The sequence below is a fragment of the Salmo salar genome, chromosome ssa10 (assembly GCF_905237065.1).
Source record: "Salmo salar chromosome ssa10, Ssal_v3.1, whole genome shotgun sequence".
NCBI lineage: Eukaryota > Metazoa > Chordata > Actinopteri > Salmoniformes > Salmonidae > Salmo > Salmo salar.
In genome coordinates, this window is record NC_059451.1 from 72142710 (window position 1) to 72163113 (window position 20404).

Genomic DNA, 20404 nt, shown 5'->3' on the forward strand with positions numbered 1-20404 from the left:
GAGTTACACATGGGATAAACAAACGTACAGTCAATAACACAATGGAAAAACCTATATACAGTGTGTGCAGATGTAGTAAGATTAGGGAGGTAAGGCAATAAATAGGCCATAGTGGCAAAATAATTACAATTTAGCATTAACACTAGAGTGAGATGTGCAAGTAGCAATACTGGGGTGCAAAAGGGCAAAAAAACAAAAACAATATGGGATGAGGTAGTTAGGTGGGAAACTTACAGATGGGCTATGTACAGGTGCAGTGATCAGTAAGCTGCTCTGACATGCTTATAGTTAGTGAGGGAGATATAAGTCTCCAACTTCAGTGACTTTTGCAATTTGTTCCAGTCATTGACAGCAGAGAACTGGAAGGAGAGGCGGCCAAAGGAGGTATGGGCTTTGGGGATGACCAGTGAGATATACCTGCTGGACTGCGTGCTACGGGTGGGTGCTGCTATGGAGACCAGTGAGCTGAGATAAGGCGGAGCTATAACTTGCAAAGACTTAGATGACCTGGAGCCAGTGGGTTTGGCGACTGATATGTAGCGAAGGCCAGCCAATGAGAGCATACAGGTCGTAGTGGTGGGTAGTATATGGGGCTTTGGTGACAAAACGGATAGCACTGTGATAGACTACATCCAATTTTCTGATTAGAGTGTTGGAGGCTATTTTGTAAATGACATCGAAGTCAAGGATCGGTAGGATAGTTTTACGAGGGTGACTATGTTTGGCAGCATGAGTGAAGGAGGCTTTGTTGCGAAATAGAAAGCCGATTCTAGATATAATTTTGGATTGGAGATACTTAATGTGAGTATGGAAGAAGAGTTTACAGTCTAACCAGACACCTAGGTATGTGCAGTTGTCCACATATTCTAAGTCAGAACCGTCCAGAGTAGTGATGCTAGTCGGGCGGGCAGCGATCGGTTGAAGGGCATACATTTAGTTTTACTAGCATTTAAGAGCAGTTGGAGGCCACGAAAGGAGAGTTGTATGGCATTGAAGCACGTTTGGAGGTTTGTTAACAGTGTCAGAAGGGCCAGAAGTATACAGAATGGTGTCGTCTGCGTAGAGGTGGATCAGAGACTCAACAGCAGCAAGAGCGACATCATTGATATATACAGAGAAAAGAGTCGGCCCGAGAATTGAACCCTGTGGCACCCCCAGAGACTGCCAGAGGTCTGGACAACAGGCCTTCTGATTTGACACACTGAACTCTGTCTGAGAAGTAGTTTGTGAACCAAGCGAGGCAGTCGTTTGAGAAACTAAGGCTATTGAGTCTGCCGATAAGAATGCGGTGATTGACAGAGTCGAAAGCCTTGGCTAGGTCGATGAATACGGCTGCACAGTGCGGTCTTATCGATGGCGGTTATGATATAATTTAGGACCTTGAGCGTGGCTGAGGTGCACCCATGACCAGCTTGGAAACCAGATTGCATAGCAGAGAATTCGAAATTGTCAGTGATTTGTTTGTTAACTTGGATTTCAGCCAGGTGGAAAGCATGGCCAGCTGTAGAAAAATGCTTATTGAAATTCTCAATTATCATGGATTTATCAGTGGTGACAGTGTTTCCTAGCCTCAGTGCAGTGGGCAGCTGGGAAGAGGTGCTCTTATTCTCCATGGACTGGTGTCGCAAAAGTTTTTGGAATTAGTGCTACAGGATGCAGATTTGTTGGGAAAAGCTAGCCTTTGCTTTCCTAAATGACTGTGTATATTGGATCCTCCAGGCATCCTCTACTGACGCGATGAGGTCAATATCCTTCCAGGATACCCGGGCCAGGTGAATTAGAAAAGGCCTGCTCGCTGAAGTATTTTAGGGTGCGTTTGACAGTGATGAGGAGTGGTCGTTTGACCGCAGACCCATTACGGACGCAGGCAATGAGGCAGTGATCGCTGAGATCCTGGTTGAAGACAGCGGAGGTGTATTCGGAGGGCAGGTTGGTCTGGATGATATCTATGAGGGTGCCCGTATTTACAGATTTGGGGTTGTACCTGGTAGGTTCCTTGATAATTTGCGTAAGATTGAGGGCATCTAGCTTAGATTGTAGAACGGCCGGGGTGTTAAGCATATCCCAGTTTAGGTCACCTAACAGTACGAACTCTGAAGATCGATGGGGGGCAATCAATTCACATATGGTGTCCAGGGCACAGCTGGGGGCTGTAACAGTGAGATTTATTTCTGGAGAAAGGTGGATTTTTTAAAGTAGAAGCTCGAACTGTTTAGGCACAGACCTGGATAGTAAGACAGAACTCCACAGGCTAACTCCGCCCCCTTTGGCAGAATAACAATGCATTTAGCCATTTCAGGTTAAAAATAACCCCTGCAGAAAAGATATAGAAAATACAAATTCCCCTCAAAACAAAAATCTGCTTTTTAGGAATATGTTTTATTTCCTATTTCAATCATGATGTTAGAAAAAGATCAAAGACAAAGCCATATACACTGCTGTCCATTCTGGGGCGATGGTTCAAGGGACGTTGCTCAGAAGTCTAAAAACTAACTGGGAAGTTCTCACATTTTTTCCTGCAACTCTTCATCTTATCCCTTAGTGATTATTTCATGATTACAATAACCTTGAAGTTATAATTCTGTTAGGGATTTGGACTTTTTTTTTTACCACAGTGATTATTCACAAAAGGATTTACGAAATTTGAACAGTTCCGATCAGGTAATCTCCGACATATCCTCCAGGCACTTTTATAAAAACACACACATTCCATGATGGCTACGATTTTAAGTTGATGGCTGGGTCGCATTCATTGGGGTACACAGAAGCAAAATGTTTAACAGAAAGCGAAAACTAGCATTTCTAAATGGACAACTTCAGCTAGTACCTCCCTGTTTCAGTCCATTTTCTTCCATTTGGTGCCTATTGAATACCTTGGTCTAAAGTCCCTGAGATGCCAGTCCCTTGGCTCAGTCATCAGGTTCAGTAACACACTGCTCCACGATGTCCCGCAGGTTAGGGTTCTCCATAGCAGCTGCTACTCTCTCCTTGTCGTTGATCTGTTTGTTAACTGGAGGGAAATGGATAAAATCACAATAAGTTTCCTTCTATTGTCAAACTGCATAAATGGGACCAAATGGGTTTGAACCTGGATTGTCTGAGAGCCACAAGTAATGTTATTCCCACTGAGCTAAAGCCTGAAGGTCTGTAAAATATTACCAATAGGGGTTAATGGTTCACAGAATTACTGGTTTCATAAGACAAATCCTAGTTGGGCTTTTCGTGTGTAAATACAAAATCTATCCAATGTCTGACATTTCTCTTTTATTCAAAATACATTGTCTGGAGATATGGAGGTGTTGTAAGTAAAAACACTTACTATCTTCCTCGGTAGAATGGGTTCCCTCAGAAATGAAAATGTCCAACTGTTGAACAAGAACAGATACATTTCCACTTTAAACAATAAATAATCAATTAATTTGCATGAAGTTGGGAAAACTAAAATGTCTGTGTGTTCCCACAGACAGGTCTAATCAGGGAGAAGGGTTGGAGGTTAGCGCACCAGAGATACAACCAGAGCCAGAAAACAACCACACCGCATTTTCATAGGAGCACCTTTGTTCCAGAGGCACCGCATTATAAACCAAGGCAGCACAAAAGGGGAGAAGATTTTAAAACACTGTTTTCCATTTAAATGATTGTCTTATTTCCAAGGGTAGTCTCTGAAGCCAAAGGGCTATGCATCAAAGGTATGGAAAATAGGACTTTTCTTAACGATAAATCACTGGATGAAAGGTCGTGTTCTTACTAAACAGACTAACATTTTGTGCATCAACATTGATTTAGGGATTAGTTGTATGATAACACTTTTCCTCTGATGGGTGTAATCCCCTCGCTGCTTACCTTGTGTTTAAACGGCAAGCATCTTTGCAGTTTAACTTGTAAGCACAGGCCTGAAACACACGTTACAGAATAATTTACATTGATGTCTGAAGTAGGCAATTTCTGTGTTTCCCCTAAGATTTTTTTAAGCAGCGGTGGCAGAGTTAGGGGGGGGGGGGTATACATCAATATTATATTTCTTTGCACCCGCTGCTGAACACATATAGGGGAAACAGATTTTTTTAAATGCATCCATAGAACAGAGTTAATTGACCCTGTGGGAAGATGGCCATGTTACAAAGAGAGTGAAAAGTGGGGGTTTCGCATGAGACTGCCATTTAACATTAGTCCCCTTCAGAGAATGATTAGGAACATTCACTGAGTGTTAAAAACATTAGGAACACCTTCCTAATATTGAGTTTCACACCCTTTTTCCCTCAGAACAGCCTCAATTCGCCGGGGCATGGACTCTACAAGGTGTTGAAAGTGGTCCATAGGGATGCTGGCCCACGTTGACGCCAATGCTTCCCACAGTTGCGTCACGTTGGCTGGATGACCATTCTTGACACACATGGGAAACTGTTGTGAAAAACCCAACAGTGTTGCAGTTCTTGACACACAAATCAGTCCACCTGGCACATACTACCATACCCCGCTCAAAGGCACTTAAATATTTTGTGTTGCCAATTCACCCTCTGAACGGCACACATATACAAGCCATGTCTCAATTATCTCCAGGCTTGCAATTCCTTATTTTACCCATCTCCTCCCCTTCATCTACACTGATTGAAGTGGATTTAACAAGTGACATCAATAACAAATCATAGCTTTCACCTAGAATCACCAGGTCAGTCTGTCATGGAATGAGCAGGTGCTCCTAATGTTTCGTACACTCAGTATGTCTAGACAAAGTAGCTCTAAGTAGATCAATGCTACATTAAGTCGGACCACCTAAGTCAAGTTACTTGACAAACTTGTGGAAGTAGAAACTAGTGGAAGTATAAAATGCGAAGTCTGCTGCATTTCAGTCATGCCAGTCTGAGTGCACTAATATGCCGGAATATGGTTGGAGAGGTGCCTGCTTGTGCTCCAGTTATCCTTCAATAGCCACCGATGCCAATCTTGCTTCAAAGACAACATTGCCCATTGAAAGCATGGCACTTTATCATGTGCCTATTTATTAAAATGATAGGAAAAGGGGCCTCATGGACTCTTACATTCTCTGCCCGTCCTGCCAACTTTGAGGTAGACAAGAATGTAGTAGAGATAGTTGTAGCTCTATAAGAATGGTAGCCTGAGTGTGTCACTCATTATGTTTGGCTTGACAGCAACGGAGATGTAAACAGCACAAACAGATCTGCGACGAAGCTATGAGAATGCCACTGTAGTGTTGTCACATAAAACATTGTATCAGTATGGATGCAAGAGGCTAAATATCTATTTCTGTTCATGTCAGTTATGAACAGTTGTTTCTTATCAGTTGAAACAGAGACACACCGATTAGTGTTGCCAGAGAGCAGTGTGGGACAGTTGGGGAGAACTTGATAATTATGAGATACTCGTCCTCTCCAAGCTCTTGGACTTCAACACATTCTTCTGACACGACATCCAATTCCTCCAACGTGTTAGGTTTCTCTGGGTCTCGAATAGTGCGAATGACATCTGGGGAAAGAAATTGGGGTTGGGGTGGTGAACAAGCACGTCACTTAGAAATGTTAACTATTTCAGCTGGTTATACTGACAACTAGTTAGGTATCAGTTGAAATTAGCAGTTGTCTGAATGTGTCATTATCATAGAGAAAATAAGAAATTGTAAAACAAATCTCAGATCTTTAGTGCGGTCTTGCCAACTCCGTTGGTCACTTCAGCGTGACAACGACCAGACTTGTCAATACACAAACTGTTCTGGGACCAGGCTAGATAAAATAGTGTTATATCTAACTAATGCGTTAGCTAGGAAGTTTGAAAGCCATAACTTGCCTAGTTAAATAAAGGTTCAATCAAATAAATAAATACTAGCACGCAGCCTACAAAACCTGTCTATAGCGTTAGCTAACTAGCGCTCTAACTAGCTGTATCAAGATGCAAATAAACCAATTTACCGTATACTTCTAATGCTTTCTCTTCCATCTTTTGGGTCCTTGGTGCATTCGTGTTGTCTGGCAATCCGGTGAACTGCAATACTTTGTGACTCAATGTAACTAAGTGAGACAAGGCTAGACACTATTTCAATTTTTCAAATACTCGAGCTTTTTGAGAGACTTTGACATCCGTGTTTTCACGCTCCCTTAAACCAGACAGTATGTTCACAGTTTAATAAAACATACTAGCATATGGATTGGCTCATCAACGCGGTTTTTATAAGAAGACTTAAGCTTTGACATCTGCGTAGGTTGTGACAAACGAAAAGTCGTCACTAGTTAACACAGTAACAAAGTTATAAACCCCGCCCATTTAAAAAAAAATGCAATCTTAATTTTAAACATAACGCTAACCTTCACCACAATGCTTAACCATGCACAACCCTAACCTTAAATGAATCCCCAAAAAGTACATGTTTGTTTTCATACAGTTTTACGATCGCAAAAAGTTCTTTGTGGCTGTGTTATCTAGTGGGAAGCAAAACGAAAGCCTGTGCTGGCTGTTTACTTCCTCCTTCAGATTCAGGCGAAAGCAAACGCTGCGAGATCTGTGCAAGTTCGGTTTTCTGCTCCGCATGCATAATCATTTAGGAATTATTATTTGGTGTATTCATTCATTTATAAATGTTTTCAATAATTTGCCTTTAAACGGCTATTTTTTGGGGGTGTAAAATATCAAGGTTTCAACAGTGATGCTATCCTTGCTTCTGCTTTTCTTTGAAGTTTTATGAAAGACTACACCTACTGTATGGTGTATTGGAACAAAAACAAAACATATTCCATTGCAGACATACAAAAAAACAAATTAAACAACCATCACACTACTTCAGTCACAGTTCAAAGCACACCCCCACACAGGCTCAGGCGGCTGTGAGCAAGGAGCATTCATCGACAGGATTCCTTGTAATGCCTCTTCAGAAAAATACTTGAGCGCTATCCTTGCTTGATTATTACTGTCTTTTATATATATATATTTTTTTCCGTTCTCCTATTGGGCAATAGTTAATCAGCTGATACAGAGAACGCATGTCATGTGATTTGTGTCAGGATGTAGGTAAGAATGTTTACGTGAAGGAGGAACACACATACACGAAAAAGAAAAAGATAATGTCCAAATGGTATTTTAATTGTTCTCTCATTTGACGACAAGTCGACAGCTGAGTATATACAACTGCAAATAGCTAAATTATATATGAGATCGTATCAGTTGTAAGGCATCTGCATCAAATTCGACATGATTATGATAAATATGTTGCACAGATCTGAAACTCGAGATAACTGTGCATTAGAAGTCGCTCTCATCCCGGAGAGCAACCTCTGTGTAAATGTTGTGGACACAGCAAAAGCCAAAATGGCCCAAGGCTGCTCCTTGCTCTGCTGCTTGAGTTGTGCTGGGGGGCTGACAGTCGGCGACATTTCAGAGAGCAAGGCACCGGGGAGGACGGTGGATGGCACATATACAGAGTGAGTAAAGTGAGCAACAACAAAAAAGTAAACTGCCATATGCATTTGTTTCCACATTGATGGTGGGATTGGTTCACACATCTCGTGTCTCTGTTTGTGTGTGTGTGTGTGTTGTGTGTGTGTGTGTGTGCGTGCGTGCGTGCGTGCGGGCGTGCTATATCTTCAAAAGGTTCTCTAATTGAATGAATTTCTCGTTGTCTGTAGCTTTGCCTGGGAGGAGGTGACAGTTTACAATGGAGCCCGTGGCAGCCCTAGACTTCTGGCTGTGAGCTCTGAGTTTGAGCTGACACTGTATGAACTGGAAGCAGAGGGCCCTACCTCTGGCCCTCTTGTCTCTGCCTCTGAGTTCACAGCAGATAAGCTACTGCAGCTGGTCAAGGAGAAAGCCCTGAGTAAGGGACACCAATGTCTTTATCATTATCAGTTTAATTCAGATTGAAAGTAGTGGATAATATTTGTCTTAGAGACCACATTAGGGTACACAGAATTAGCAGTTGTGCCTGAAGTTATACTCATTGTTATTTTCGTAGCTTTGAGTGTTATTTTACATGCATTACAACTTTAATCTGTCCATATGAATTCGTAACCTATACTAAACTGCACTGCTTGCATTTTGATTCTGCAGGTGTGACTGAGGTGGTGTCCTTGAGGCTGCTGTCCTTTGTGGATGCCAGAAGCTTTCTCCTGCTCAACTCCAGTGTTGTGGTGCAGCTGCAGTGGCAGCAGGGGGCTGAACCGGAGACCCTGTCCTGCTGCAGCATCGTTCTGCCCCCAAAAGCCCCCCTGGACACATGCACTGACTACCAGCTCTGCAGAGGCATACTCTTTGTGTTGACCACAGCTGGAGTCATATGTATCCTTAGCAATTCCATGTGTAGTAGTTAGCCCTGAGACACAGGGCTGTGCAGACTTCTATGGTGTCTAGCTATAACTGCCATAGGAGTCTACAGGCATCTATCTTACTCTGATCCTGATTGTCATTCAGTTTACTGCTCTATCTTTAACACAGTGCTCCAGATGTGTTTGACAGTGCTGAGGGGAGGAAGCTGGCCAGTGTAGACCTGCCCTCGTACCACACTGCTGGGCTGGGGGAAGACGAGCCGGCCCCCTACCTGGACTCCTTCTGTCTCCTCCAGGTGTCTCCTGACCTGGGTACTGCTGTTGCTGCCACTCAGTCTAACACTGCCTTTGCTGTCGACCTCAACCACTACTTCAGGTATTTCAGCAGTAAACAGGGAAGAACTATCACTGAAACTCGCCAAGATGGTTTACTTGTGATTCAATCTGTTCAGTCCACCTGGATGTCTCACAATTGGTCTTTTCTTGATCCCTTGCTTCCTTTTTCTTCGCCTCTTTCCCAAAAGCATTCAAGGAGAACATCCTTGGTTCCTCCCTTGGTACCTTTTCCTTCAATGCGATTTTAGAAGGAGGCGAGGAGAGAGGAGTCGAGCCATCAAGGAAAGGCAAATTGAGAAGGGTTTCCGATGAGCCCCTTCTTCCTCTGATTGACAGAAGTTGTTGTGGCTTTTTCCTGTCGTCCTGGTAGGATGTACCCAGAGCATCTGATGTGTCGGGTGGTCCCCAGTCGCCCTCCCCTCAGGCCCCAGGGTCCCTGTGACGAGGACAGCCTCTCCATCTCCACCTACAGCCACACTGTGCTGGGCACCTCCTTCAGCACTGACCGGTAAGAGGAAGAGCATAGAATAGAACAGAATAGAATACTCTGTTGTCAGTGTTGTACATTGCATTTTAGTTAAAGGGGAGTGTATTGCATACCATTTTTTGTTTTTATCTTTAATCCCCTGAAAGTTAAATGGGGTAAATAATTATTTGTTTTCCTCTCTCCCCCTTCCCGTTATCTCCAGGTCCTGGGAAGCTCGGCTGACTTCTCTGTACAACAAGGCCAAGGCTACCCCTCCCTCTTCTCCTCAGACTCCGGGGGCTCCTTGGTTTAAGGATTTCCCCCACATCGAGTGTGGGCGGGCAGCTATCGCTGCCAAGCTCTCCCAGAGCAGAGTCCCATCAGGGGGAGCCACCATGCAGTTCTCTGTGCCCGACACAACTGCCCCAGTGCTGCTCTCTGTCTCTGAATTCTCCACTGTGTTGACCTTTGTCTCCCCTGGCAACAGCGAGACAACTGTGGCCTTCTGGGATCTGCAGTCCCAGAGTGTTACCTACCACCGGCCCACCTTGCCCACCGTGCCTATCCAGCGTACCGCAGAGGAGCAGCTCAGCCTGCTTCTGAAGAGTGAGTCTGCTACTGAACACATATGAGAGGTGTTTAGTGTTTCTGAGTGGTCCGGTATGAGCCATGACTCAAATCTGCTTGAAAATCAGAGACAAGGTTTGAATATTGCTGTCCATCAATGATTCCCAACCAAATTTACTGAGCTAGATCAATTTTGACAAACAAAAAGGTAACTTTTCAGTCTGTCGATCAGTATAACGTACTATGTGCCAGGGTTCGACATTAACGCTTGTCCGCTTGCCAGGACAAGTATAAAACCATGGTCAGACAAGAAGAAAATAGATTAAAGTTGTTCGAATGGACAAGTTAAAAAAATCACACAAACACGCAGTGTGTTGCACATTGCCCTCCCAATCTCTGCAGAGCGCATCGGACTATAATATTGTAGGCCTGCATTGACAGGGACGAGCGGAGATTCAATCATGCAGTCAGAAGTATATGTTTTGTGATCAAAGCGAGCCTAGTCGAGTGTACACATTTGTTGATATTCATTGCTAGTTAGGGAGCCCATTTATAGCAAATTTTTTGTCTGAATTGAAATCCTGGAAAATTCATGTTGTGTGCATCACCTGCATGTGGCATTGGGTTGCTGCCAAAGGAGCAATAGAGACATTTGCTCAGAAGATAAAATAATGACATACAACAAACTAGCAAGATTACCAGCCAAACTACACTATGTTTTGAATTGGCTGTCTCGCTAGTTAACTATTTAGCTATTAGCATGTATTATTGTCATGTCTGATGTCTTAAAATAACTCCACAGGCACTGGTGTATAATGGCAAATGACAGACATGCAGTTGATACGGGTGCACAGTTGATGAAACCAAAGCTGCATACTCTCAAGCCCTCAAAATTCTCTAGGATTCTCCTCAATTCAATACTGGCCATATAATTCTGACAAAGTTACAAAAATATTCCTAGAATAGCCTAATTGACAATGCTGTCAAGATCTCCCGTGAACACTGAATATTTTAATCTTACAAATAGATAAACATCATACAGTAGCCTTTCAGTGCAGTATTTTACATTGTGGGGTTAAGTGGCTTGCTCAAGGCAACAACGGCAGGAAATACTGTATAATACATGGGATCAGAGACCAGCAGTCGTCCGTTGCCAATACCAGTGATAATAATGAATGTTATTTTGTGAAGTGGTTCCTTGCATAATACAACACCATTTTCAGTCACGGTTTTGGCCCATGGTGTTAGGGAATTTTTTGTCTGGGTGGGTACAAGTGACTTGAGCTTTTGGACAAGTAAAACATCAGTGCTACTTGTCTGAAGGACAAGTGGCTAAAAAAGTTAATGTCAGGCCCTGTATGGGGAGTCATCGACCAATCCTATTCACCTGAAGCAAACTGAAATCACTCCCATTTCCTAAATTTCACGCAATTTGCAACTCTTCAAGCACACGAAGGCCATGAGATTTGTCTCCGGCTTAGGTGTCTGTTAGTGGGGAGAGAGTACTCGTCCTCCTAGATGTTGCGAGTTTTGGGTCTTGGTAACGCTTTTTGTGTTTGCTAAAAGCTAACTACTTTCTGCTCTGCTTGTGTAGCCAGTGCTTCCTTGCTTGAGTTAAATGGCCAGTGGGTAAGACAAAGTTTAAAAAGGCTTAACAGCCGAGTTTGAACCTCCAACCGTGTCTTAGGGCATGTGGTTTTACAATGAAAATTAAAGATACTCACGTGTACTGTCCTGTTTCCTGGGGTGGAAACACCCTTAGGAGGCCTTGGCTAGGACCAGTTTGTGTGACCACTGTCTTTGGCTGGGTTCAACTTCCATTGGGAGTCGGGCTGACTTTGTGAGGAATATTGGTGGTCGGAGTTGATATGGGTGTCATCTTAGCTGAGTTAGGCTCATTCCGGTTTCTCTGACAGTGTTCAGGGTCCGTGTTCCAGGGATGATGATAACTCAGCAAAAAAATAAACGTCCTCTCACTGTCAACAGCGTTTATTTTCAGCAAACTTAACATGTGTAAATATCTCCTCCTCACGGACTGCACCAGATTTGTCAGTTATTGCTGTGAGATGTTACCCCACTCTTCCACCAAGGCACCTGCAAGTTCCCGGACATTTCTGGGGGGAATGGCCCTAGCCCTCAGCTCTTCGCTGGCCATGGCAGAACACTGACATTCCTGTCTTGCAGGAAATCACGCACAGAACAAGCAGTATGGCTGGTGGCAGTGTCATGCTGGAGGGTCATTTCAGGATGAGCCTGCAGGAAGGGTACCACATGAGGGAGGAGGATGTCTTCCCTGGAACGCACAGCGTTGAGTTTGCCTGCAATGACAACAATCTCAGTCTGATGATGCTGTGACACACCTCCCCAGACCATGACGGACCCTCCACCTCCAAATCGATCTCGCTCCAGAGTACAGGCCTCGGTGTAACACTCATTCCTTCGATGATAAACACGAATCCGACCATCACCCCTAGTGAGACAAAACCACAACTTGTCAGTGAAGAGCGCTTTTTGCCAGTCCTGTCTGGTCCAGTGACGGTGGGTTTGTGCCCATAGGCGACGTTGTTGCCTGTGATGACTGGTGAGGACCTGCCTTACAACAGGCCTTCAAGCCCTCAGTCCATAATCTCTCAGCCTATTGCGGACAGTCTGAGCACTGATGGAGGGATTGTGTGTTCCTGGTGTAACTCGGGCAGTTGTTGTTGCCATCCTGTACCTGTCCCGCAGGTGGGATGTTCGGATGTACCGATCCTGTGCAGGTGTTGTTATACGTGTTCTGCCATTGCGAGGACGACCAGCTGCCCGTCCTGTCTCCCTGTAGCGCTGTCTTAGGTTGCTCACAGTACGGACATTGCAATTTAATGCCCTGGCCACATCTGCAGTCCTCATGCCTCCTTGCAGCATTCCTAAGGCACGTTCACGCAGATGAGCAGGGTCCCTGGGCATCTTTCTTTTGATGTTTTTCAGAGTCAGTAGAAAGGCCTCTTTAGTGTCTTAAGTGTTCATAACTGTGACCTTAATTGCCTACTGTCTGTAAGCTGTTAGTGTCTTAACGACCGTTCCACAGGTGCATGTTCATTAATTGTTTATGGTTCATTGAACGAGCATGGGAAACAGTGTTTAAACCCTTTACAATGAAGATCTGTGAAGTTATTTGGATTTTTACGAATTATCTTTGAAAGACAGAGTCCTGAAAAAGGGATGTTTTTTTTTGCTGAGTTTACTATCCCTGATTGGCTCTGGATAGTTTTCAGAGTATTAATTGGATGACGTCAGTCCGGGGCAGCTTGAAGCCCTGGCTTTGGATTTGGCGGGGGAGAGTGAACCATTGGTGGTGAATGCGCCTTTGATGGCATTTTTCTCCCCTGCAGCAGAGTTCCTCCAGATTTGGGGGAAGGTATTTCCTGTCCCTGCAGTGGTGAAGTGTTACTTAACCCAGTTTAAAGATTTTGCTGATTAGTGGCGAGTTACTTAACTACAGAGTATAACAAGGGGGCTAGTCCTAGCTCAGAGGTTCCTTGGGCCGAGAATCAGAACGCGCAGTTCCTTCCCCACGTTCAGATACACGGTTTTCAAGAGTGGTGGATATGAAAACAAGAATGACAACCATGGTTCCTGGAGATCATCCACCTGTTGGCCGTGGACCCGTAGGTTGAGGGAGTTGACATTTTGATGTTCTTGCAAAGGGGAGCCTTTCTTTTTCCACATTGAAGTTTTATATGGCAGCCATTTCGGGGTGTGTCATGTACGGATGGACGGCTCGACCCCAGAGTCTCATCCCCTGGTGGTGCGGTTCCTGAAAGGCGTACATTGGCTCGGACCAGGGTCTAAGCCTATAGCACCGACCCGGGACCTGGCGTTGGTCCTGGACGCTCTGTGTGAGCCTCTGTTTGAACCATTGGAGTCTGTGGACCTGAAGTTCCTTTCCTAGAAGTTTGCGCTGCTCATGGTGTCGGCAAAACACGTTGAGCATCTCCACGCCCTTCCTGTTTGGAGTTTGCACCTGGCAACTCCAAAGTAAAACTACATCCTAATCCAGTTGCTCTCAAGGTTATGCCTATGAGGGGGGTTGCTGGCTTTTGAGCATTTCCTTTCTCACTCCCACCGTTTGTTTCCAGTGAACAACGAAGGTTGCATGGCCTGTATCCTATATGGATAGAAACAAGGATATCCATGTTGTGACCAGCTTTTTTGTCTGTTTCGCTAATCCAGCTCAGGATAGGGTGCTTTCTAAGCAGCGTCTTTCTCGTTGGATTGTGGAGGCTATCTCCCTGGTGTGTGACTGAAAACTAGGCGTGTGGCGGCTTCTTGGGCATTGTTCACGGGCATTAAGATTGGTGATATCTGTGCTGCAGCAAGTTGGGGTTCCCCCACATACATTTGTGAAATTGTATTGATTGAATGTAACTGCTCCCGGTGTGGCTCATAGTGTTCTTATGGCTGGTTCCAGGAGTGGATGTCCGGCAGTGCGCAGATGGCACATTTATCCGGGTTACCACAGTTTCCCTGTGGGTTTGAGCCTTGGGCTGCCGTGGTTCGTCAATGAAGTGGCATGAATTATCAGCAGGTGCCCTGTTATTTTGGACATGCGGTTCCTTGTATGAGATCTGACTTTTCAGGGTCCCAAGGTAATTATTGTTCTTGGGCCGCTGTGGTCGGTGTTAGACAGCCTTTTGTCCGGGTTTCCCTGGTTTGAGCCTCAGGCGGCCTTGATGGGCAGCAGCGTGCAGAGTGCGTTTTATCAGGGTTACCACAGTTTTCTGTGGGTTTGAACCTTGGGCTACGGCAGCGTGTGAGTACACAGTTTACAGGTTACTGCAGGTTTTTTGTCGGAATTCTGCAGTAACCATTTTGATGGTGGATCTTTGATGTTATGGGGCTATTTGACTTCCACAGGTCCCCGGGCTATTGTTAAGGTCAACGGCATCATACACTTTTTCCCAGTACCAGGACATTTTAGCCAAAAACCTGGTTACCTCTGCCAGGAGGCTGAAACTTGGCCGTAAATGTATTATTGTTATTTATTTTATACAGTAATTTTTGCTCATCTTTATCAAGGGTGTCAATAATTTCAGACCCCACTGCAGGTTGCCCTTAGAGTTGTGCAAAGTTGGTTGAATCTTATTCTAAATGATTCACAGCTGTAATGGCTGCCAAAAGTGCGTCTACCAAGTATTACCTCTGGGGTGTGAAGACATATGCAATCATCATTATTATACCATTTTTTTGTCTTTTTTTATTAATTTGGGAAATGTTCTATAATATTCTTTCACTTTCAAAATGTGGATTAGGTTGTGTAGATTGGTAAGAAAAAAATCAAATGCAATACTTTTTTAGATGTCACTTGCAGTTTTCTTCTGTAAAAATTGTGAGTAGACTTTCACTAGGCACTGTATGTTTTCATTATTCATGTGTGTATGGATATTGAGGGTAGCTCTTGTGTGTTGCAGCGTCAGGCCTGTCCCTGGTGCTGTTTGCTGTGTCACAGGAGGAGCTGCTCAACAGACTAATGGTATTTGGCAGTGCTGGCACAGTGGACTCTCTGTGCCACCTTAATGAATGGGGCCGCTGCTCCATCCCCATTCACGCCCTGCAGGTAGGAGGCCTGGGGCCCGTTCAGTTGGTTAAATGGTTTGCTTAATTTCACAACAGTACGTACTGAACGACACGTGCCTTTGTCTTGTATTTGTAGGCTGGTCTAAAGAACCACCAGTTGGACACAGTGGACTTCTTCCTGAAGAGCAAAAAGAACATCCTGACTCCACCCTCTGGGTATATTCTACCTGACCAATCAGCTGCCATCTCAACCCAGAGCCAGCTGAAGAGTAAGGCCTTTACAATCCATTTCATATTAATCACATAAAGCCCTAGAATCCTAATATAAATACTTAGTATTATTGTAATTGTATGCCATAGTAATTAATACTAAGTACAAATTTGACATGCATCAAATCTAATATTATTTGTCACATACGCTGAATACAACAGGTGTAGACCTTACAGTGAAGTGCTTACTTACAAGCCCTTAACCAATAGTGCAGTTCAAGAAATAGAGTTAAGAAAAAATATTTATTACATTTAAATAAAGTAAAAATAAAAAGTAACACAGTAGAATTGCATAACAATAACAAGGCTAGGTAATGGTGAAGTGACTATGCATAGATGATAAGATGATAAACAGCGAGTAACAGCAGTGTAAGAACAAGGGGGGGGTCAATGTAAATAGTCTGTAGAACTTTTGGAAGATCTGGGGACCCATGCCAGATCGTTTCAGTCTCCTGAGGGGGAAAAGGTGTTGTCGTACCCTCTTCACGACTGTCTTGGTGTGTTTGGACCATGATGTTGATGCTACACTATTTTATGTCTTTGTGCAGGGGCGCCACCTTCCTGTTATTTTAAGGGATTATCAGTAGCCCAGGCTTCTTTAAGATTTCATTACATGCTTTATGAATTTCAATGTTCAATTGATGTTTGTTTATTTTTCAATAATTATTCACTCAATACATACACTTAGGTTGGAGTCATTAAAACCAATTTTTTCAACCACTCCACAAATTTCTTGTTAACAAACTATAATTTTGGCAAGTCGGTTAGGACATCTACTTTGTGCATGACACAAGTAATTTTTCCAACAATTGTTTACAGACAGATTATTTCACTGTATCGCAATTCCAGTGGGTCAGAAGTTTACATACACTAAGTTAACTGTGCCTTTAAACAGCTTGGAAAATTCCCGAAAATAATGTAATGGCTTTAGAAGCTTCTCATAGGCTAATTGACATCAATTCAGTCAATTGGAGGTGTACCTGTGGATGCATTTCAAGGCCTACCATCAAACTCAGTGCCTCTGCTTGACATCATGGGAAAATCAAAAGAAATCAGCCAAGACCTCTGAAAGAAAATTGTTGACCTCCACAAGTCTGGTTCATCCTTGGGACCAATTTCCAAACGCCTGAAGGTACCACATTCATCTGTACAAACAATAGTACACAAGTATTAACACAATGGGACCACACAGTTGTCATACCGCTCAGGAAGGAGACGCGTTCTGTCTCCTAGAAATGAACGTACTTTGGTGCGAAAAGTGCAAATCAATCCCAGAACAACAGCAAAGGACCTTGTGAAGATGCTGGAGGAAACGGGTACAAAAGTATCTATATTCACAGTAAAACGAGTCCTATATCGACATAACCTGAAAGGCCGCTCAGCAAGGAAGAAGCCACTGCTCCAAAACCACCATCAAAAAGCCAGACTACGGTTTGCAACTGCACATGGGGACAAAGATCGTACTTTTTGAAGAAATGTCCTCTGGTCTGATGAAACAAAAATAGAACTGTTTGGCCCTAATGACCATCGTTATATTTGGAGGAAGAAGGGGAGGCTTGCAAGCCGAAGAACACCACCCCAACCGTGAAGCACAGGGGTGGCAGCATCATGTTGTGGGGGTGCTTTGCTGCAGGAGGGACTGGTACACTTCACAAAATAGATGGCATCATGAGAAAGGAAAATTATGTGGATATATTGAAGCAACATCTCAAGACATCAGTCAGGAAGTTAAAGCTTGGTCAAAAATGGGTCTTCCAAGCATGACCCCAAGCATACTTCCAAAGTTGTGGCAAAATGGCTCACTCCAAAGTCAAGGTATTGGAGTGGCCATCACAAAGCCCTGACCTCAAACCTATAGAATATTTGTGGCCAGAACTGAAAAAGCGTGTGTGAGCAAGGTGGCCTGCAAACCTGACTCAGTTACACCAGCTCTGTCAGCAGGAATGGGCCAAAATTCACCCAACGTATTGTGGGAAGCTTGTGGAAGGCTACCCGTAACGTTTGACCCAAGATAAACAATTTAAAGGCACTGCTATCAAATACTAATTCAGTGTATGTAAACTTCTGACCCACTGGGAATGTGATGAAAGAAATAAAAGCTGAAATAAATCATTCTCTCTACTATTATTCTGACATTTCACATTATTAAAATAAAGTGGTGATCCACACTGACCTAAGACAGGGAATTGTTACTAGGATTAAATGTCAGGAGTTGTGAAAAACTTAGTTTAAATGTATTTGTAAACTTCCGACTTCAACTGTACCTTTTGAAATATTGTGTGGTGCAAATAGTGTACAGTTCAAGTGACACCTTTCATCCATTTGTCATGTTTATGTAATGTAGTATTGTGTTGCAAGGTCAATACACTTTACTGAGTTATAAATCAGGCTGAAAATAAGGCATACATTGAAAATTAAATTGAAAGCTACAATGTAATGGTTAACACTGTGAGGATACTAGGTTGTAAATGCAAGTAATCTGAAAATCCTATACCATACATGACAATTAAATGATTGGGGAACACAGAAACACGCACAGCACACACACGGGGAGAGTTACGACGGTAATGATTCATATTGTGCATTGACACATGGGAGCTATTGGGCAGACAGTGTGTCGTATCAGCCTCGCCTCCTGAGTCCTGCTTGGATCGTTGTATAGTAGGTAAAGCGTTGGAGCCCGTTAATCTAGCCCACTGGGAGTGGCTGACAAACAGGAAGGAACAAGTATTGGCTATTTGGTATTTTATTAGCAACAGCTACTCTTCCTGGGGTCCACACAACATAAAACATGACATAATACAAAACATGTATAAACAAGAACAGCTCAAAGACCGAACTACATAAATTAAATATCACACAAACAAATGTGTCTGCGTTCCTGTATGTGTGTGTACTAGTATGCAGGGCTGGGCGATATACCGTATTTTACTATACACCGGTATTTATGCGCGGACCGGTTTGGGTTTTTACTTTACCTTCTATGACGGTATTTTAATGTTTGGTTTGTTAAATGTGATACGCCGTGTGTAACGTCTATTTTCATAGTTTACTCTGTCACTTGAGTCATCCCTCTCCATGCCGCTTTCCACAGCCCTGATCTCACCCACTCACTCAAGGAGCGCATTTGTTGTTGCTTGACCACGAGACACTTTCGTTCAGTCTGCATGGTCAATGCAGCACATGCAACAATGTTGGTGACAACGATGTTGTTTCCATTTTGATCTTAATATAAATCCACAAGCATTCTATAATTACAATATTAGTTTGTGTTTCTTACATCTGCAAACAGCTTGTTTGTAATTTCTTAGCAAGTTACGCTAAATTGTGTTAGCTGGCTAGTCAACGAGCTATTAAAAGTACTGAGTCAAAGCAAATGTAGCTTGCTCATACAGCCTGATCCCAGTACTGGTGGAGGCATAGATTATAGGGTCCCCTAGGAAACACTGAACATCACTTTGGTTCCTACACTGTCACAATAACTCGTCCATGGCATTTTCATTCGTTGTCATGTTAAACACTATTCAAAGTGCCCACTATTATTTATATTCTAACTATATAGAATTATAATAAACATTCTATTTCCATGATTCCAAAAGTTCTCCGATCTAAATCGCAATTGCAGCGTTTGGTTAAAAATAAGGCCTAGTATTTTTGCCCATATCGTGGCAGTGTGGAAATGATCTCAAATGAGTGCAGGAAATGCAGAAATTGATGGAAATGCAGGAAATTATTTTAGGTTGAAGTTGAATTGAACAGTATAAAACAATCAGAATGGAGAAAGACCCATTTTGAAATAATTTAGAATATATGTGTTGCCATCCTAGGGTCACACACTACTCATAAAGCAAATGTAGAACTTTTGTTAATCAAAAACATAAAATACCGTCAAAAATTTGAAAAAATACCATGATATAATATTTTGGCCATATCGCCCAGCCCTACTAGTATGTGTGAGCATACAGTTTGTGTGAGAGAGAAAGGAAGGGGACTATACCGTAAGATACCTCATGCGATGTCAGCTAGAATTACCGCTCCTAATAGTAATTGCCTTCTCACATGATGCCTCATTGTAGTCTCATCACAGCCTAGTAATTGAAATTGTGTGCATGCGCCCCCATGCATTTAATTTGTTTGTGTGTGTGTGGTTGATGTTTTCTCCTACTGACTAGAATAAACGTGTTCAACCTCCGTAGTGTATTATGAGCTTCATATTAATATTTCTGAAGTGTATATGTAAAAAAAAAATGCATGGTTGCCTTCAATGGGTAATTGTAATTACCAGAATGTAATGAATAGAACGGTAGTAAACACAGCCATTACAATGGCTAAATTTCCCCCGTTTCTTCCTCCACTGCCCTACACATATGACCTAGGTACAGATCTAGGATCAGCTTCCACTCCCCCAATCCTAACCTTAACCATTAGTGGGGAACATGCAAAACTGAATAAAGATCCGCTTCTAGAGGCAACTTCATCCTACTCCAGATATAACATTATGAGTGTTTCTCTCTGTTCCTGTAGATGTCCAGGATCTGTGTCCGGCTCTGGACCTTCTGCGTTGTGCCATCAGAGACAATCATACTGAGGCCCAGAGCCGACAATTTTCAGAACAGCTGCTCAGCATCACCCTGGCCTTCCTCAACTCACAAGTCAGGGCCGTCCTCTCTGCCACAGAGGGTAAGACACTTCTCTCGCCGCGTTCCCCATGCTTTTGAATGCACTGCTTGTAGGTTAAATCCATGTCCATTGCTACACACACCAGTAGATTCTGGAGGTTGCTAACAAACTTTCAAAAAACCTTTGGGATAAAATGACAACATGTACATTTTTAAAAATGTTTTAAAACTGTGAACAATCCCTTTAAGATTTTTGAGGGGACACTGCATCAACCTGCTTAGCTACAGAATCCAGTTGCTGTAAGCATGATTCATTAGGAGTG

At 43.3% G+C, this 20404-nt stretch overlaps 2 protein-coding genes across 4 annotated transcripts in view; one reads left to right on the forward strand and one right to left on the reverse strand.

Annotated features, from left to right (window-relative positions):
• Window positions 1–2360: 2360 nt before the first annotated feature.
• Window positions 2361–6448, reverse strand: ciao2a (cytosolic iron-sulfur assembly component 2A). The gene is made up of 5 exons (XM_014123973.2): window positions 5925–6448; window positions 5320–5484; window positions 3844–3893; window positions 3320–3365; window positions 2361–3010 (listed from the first exon to the last, which is right to left on the reverse strand). Exons 1-5 carry the CDS (start codon window positions 5950–5952, stop codon window positions 2910–2912), a joined length of 390 nt encoding a protein of 129 aa, XP_013979448.1. The 5' UTR covers window positions 5953–6448; the 3' UTR covers window positions 2361–2909.
• Window positions 6449–6981: 533 nt separating this feature from the next.
• Window positions 6982–20404, forward strand: part of spg11 (SPG11 vesicle trafficking associated, spatacsin) — a 90385-nt gene continuing 76962 nt past the window's right edge. For all 3 annotated transcript variants that reach the window (XM_014123970.2, XM_014123972.2, XM_014123971.2), the window contains exons 1-9: window positions 6982–7427; window positions 7632–7819; window positions 8053–8280; window positions 8445–8643; window positions 8974–9111; window positions 9293–9675; window positions 15087–15232; window positions 15329–15461; window positions 19987–20142. In XM_014123970.2, the coding sequence (XP_013979445.2) occupies window positions 7198–7427; window positions 7632–7819; window positions 8053–8280; window positions 8445–8643; window positions 8974–9111; window positions 9293–9675; window positions 15087–15232; window positions 15329–15461; window positions 19987–20142 (1801 nt within the window). In that variant the 5' untranslated portion in view covers window positions 6982–7197. The remainder of the gene's footprint in view (window positions 7428–7631; window positions 7820–8052; window positions 8281–8444; window positions 8644–8973; window positions 9112–9292; window positions 9676–15086; window positions 15233–15328; window positions 15462–19986; window positions 20143–20404) is intronic.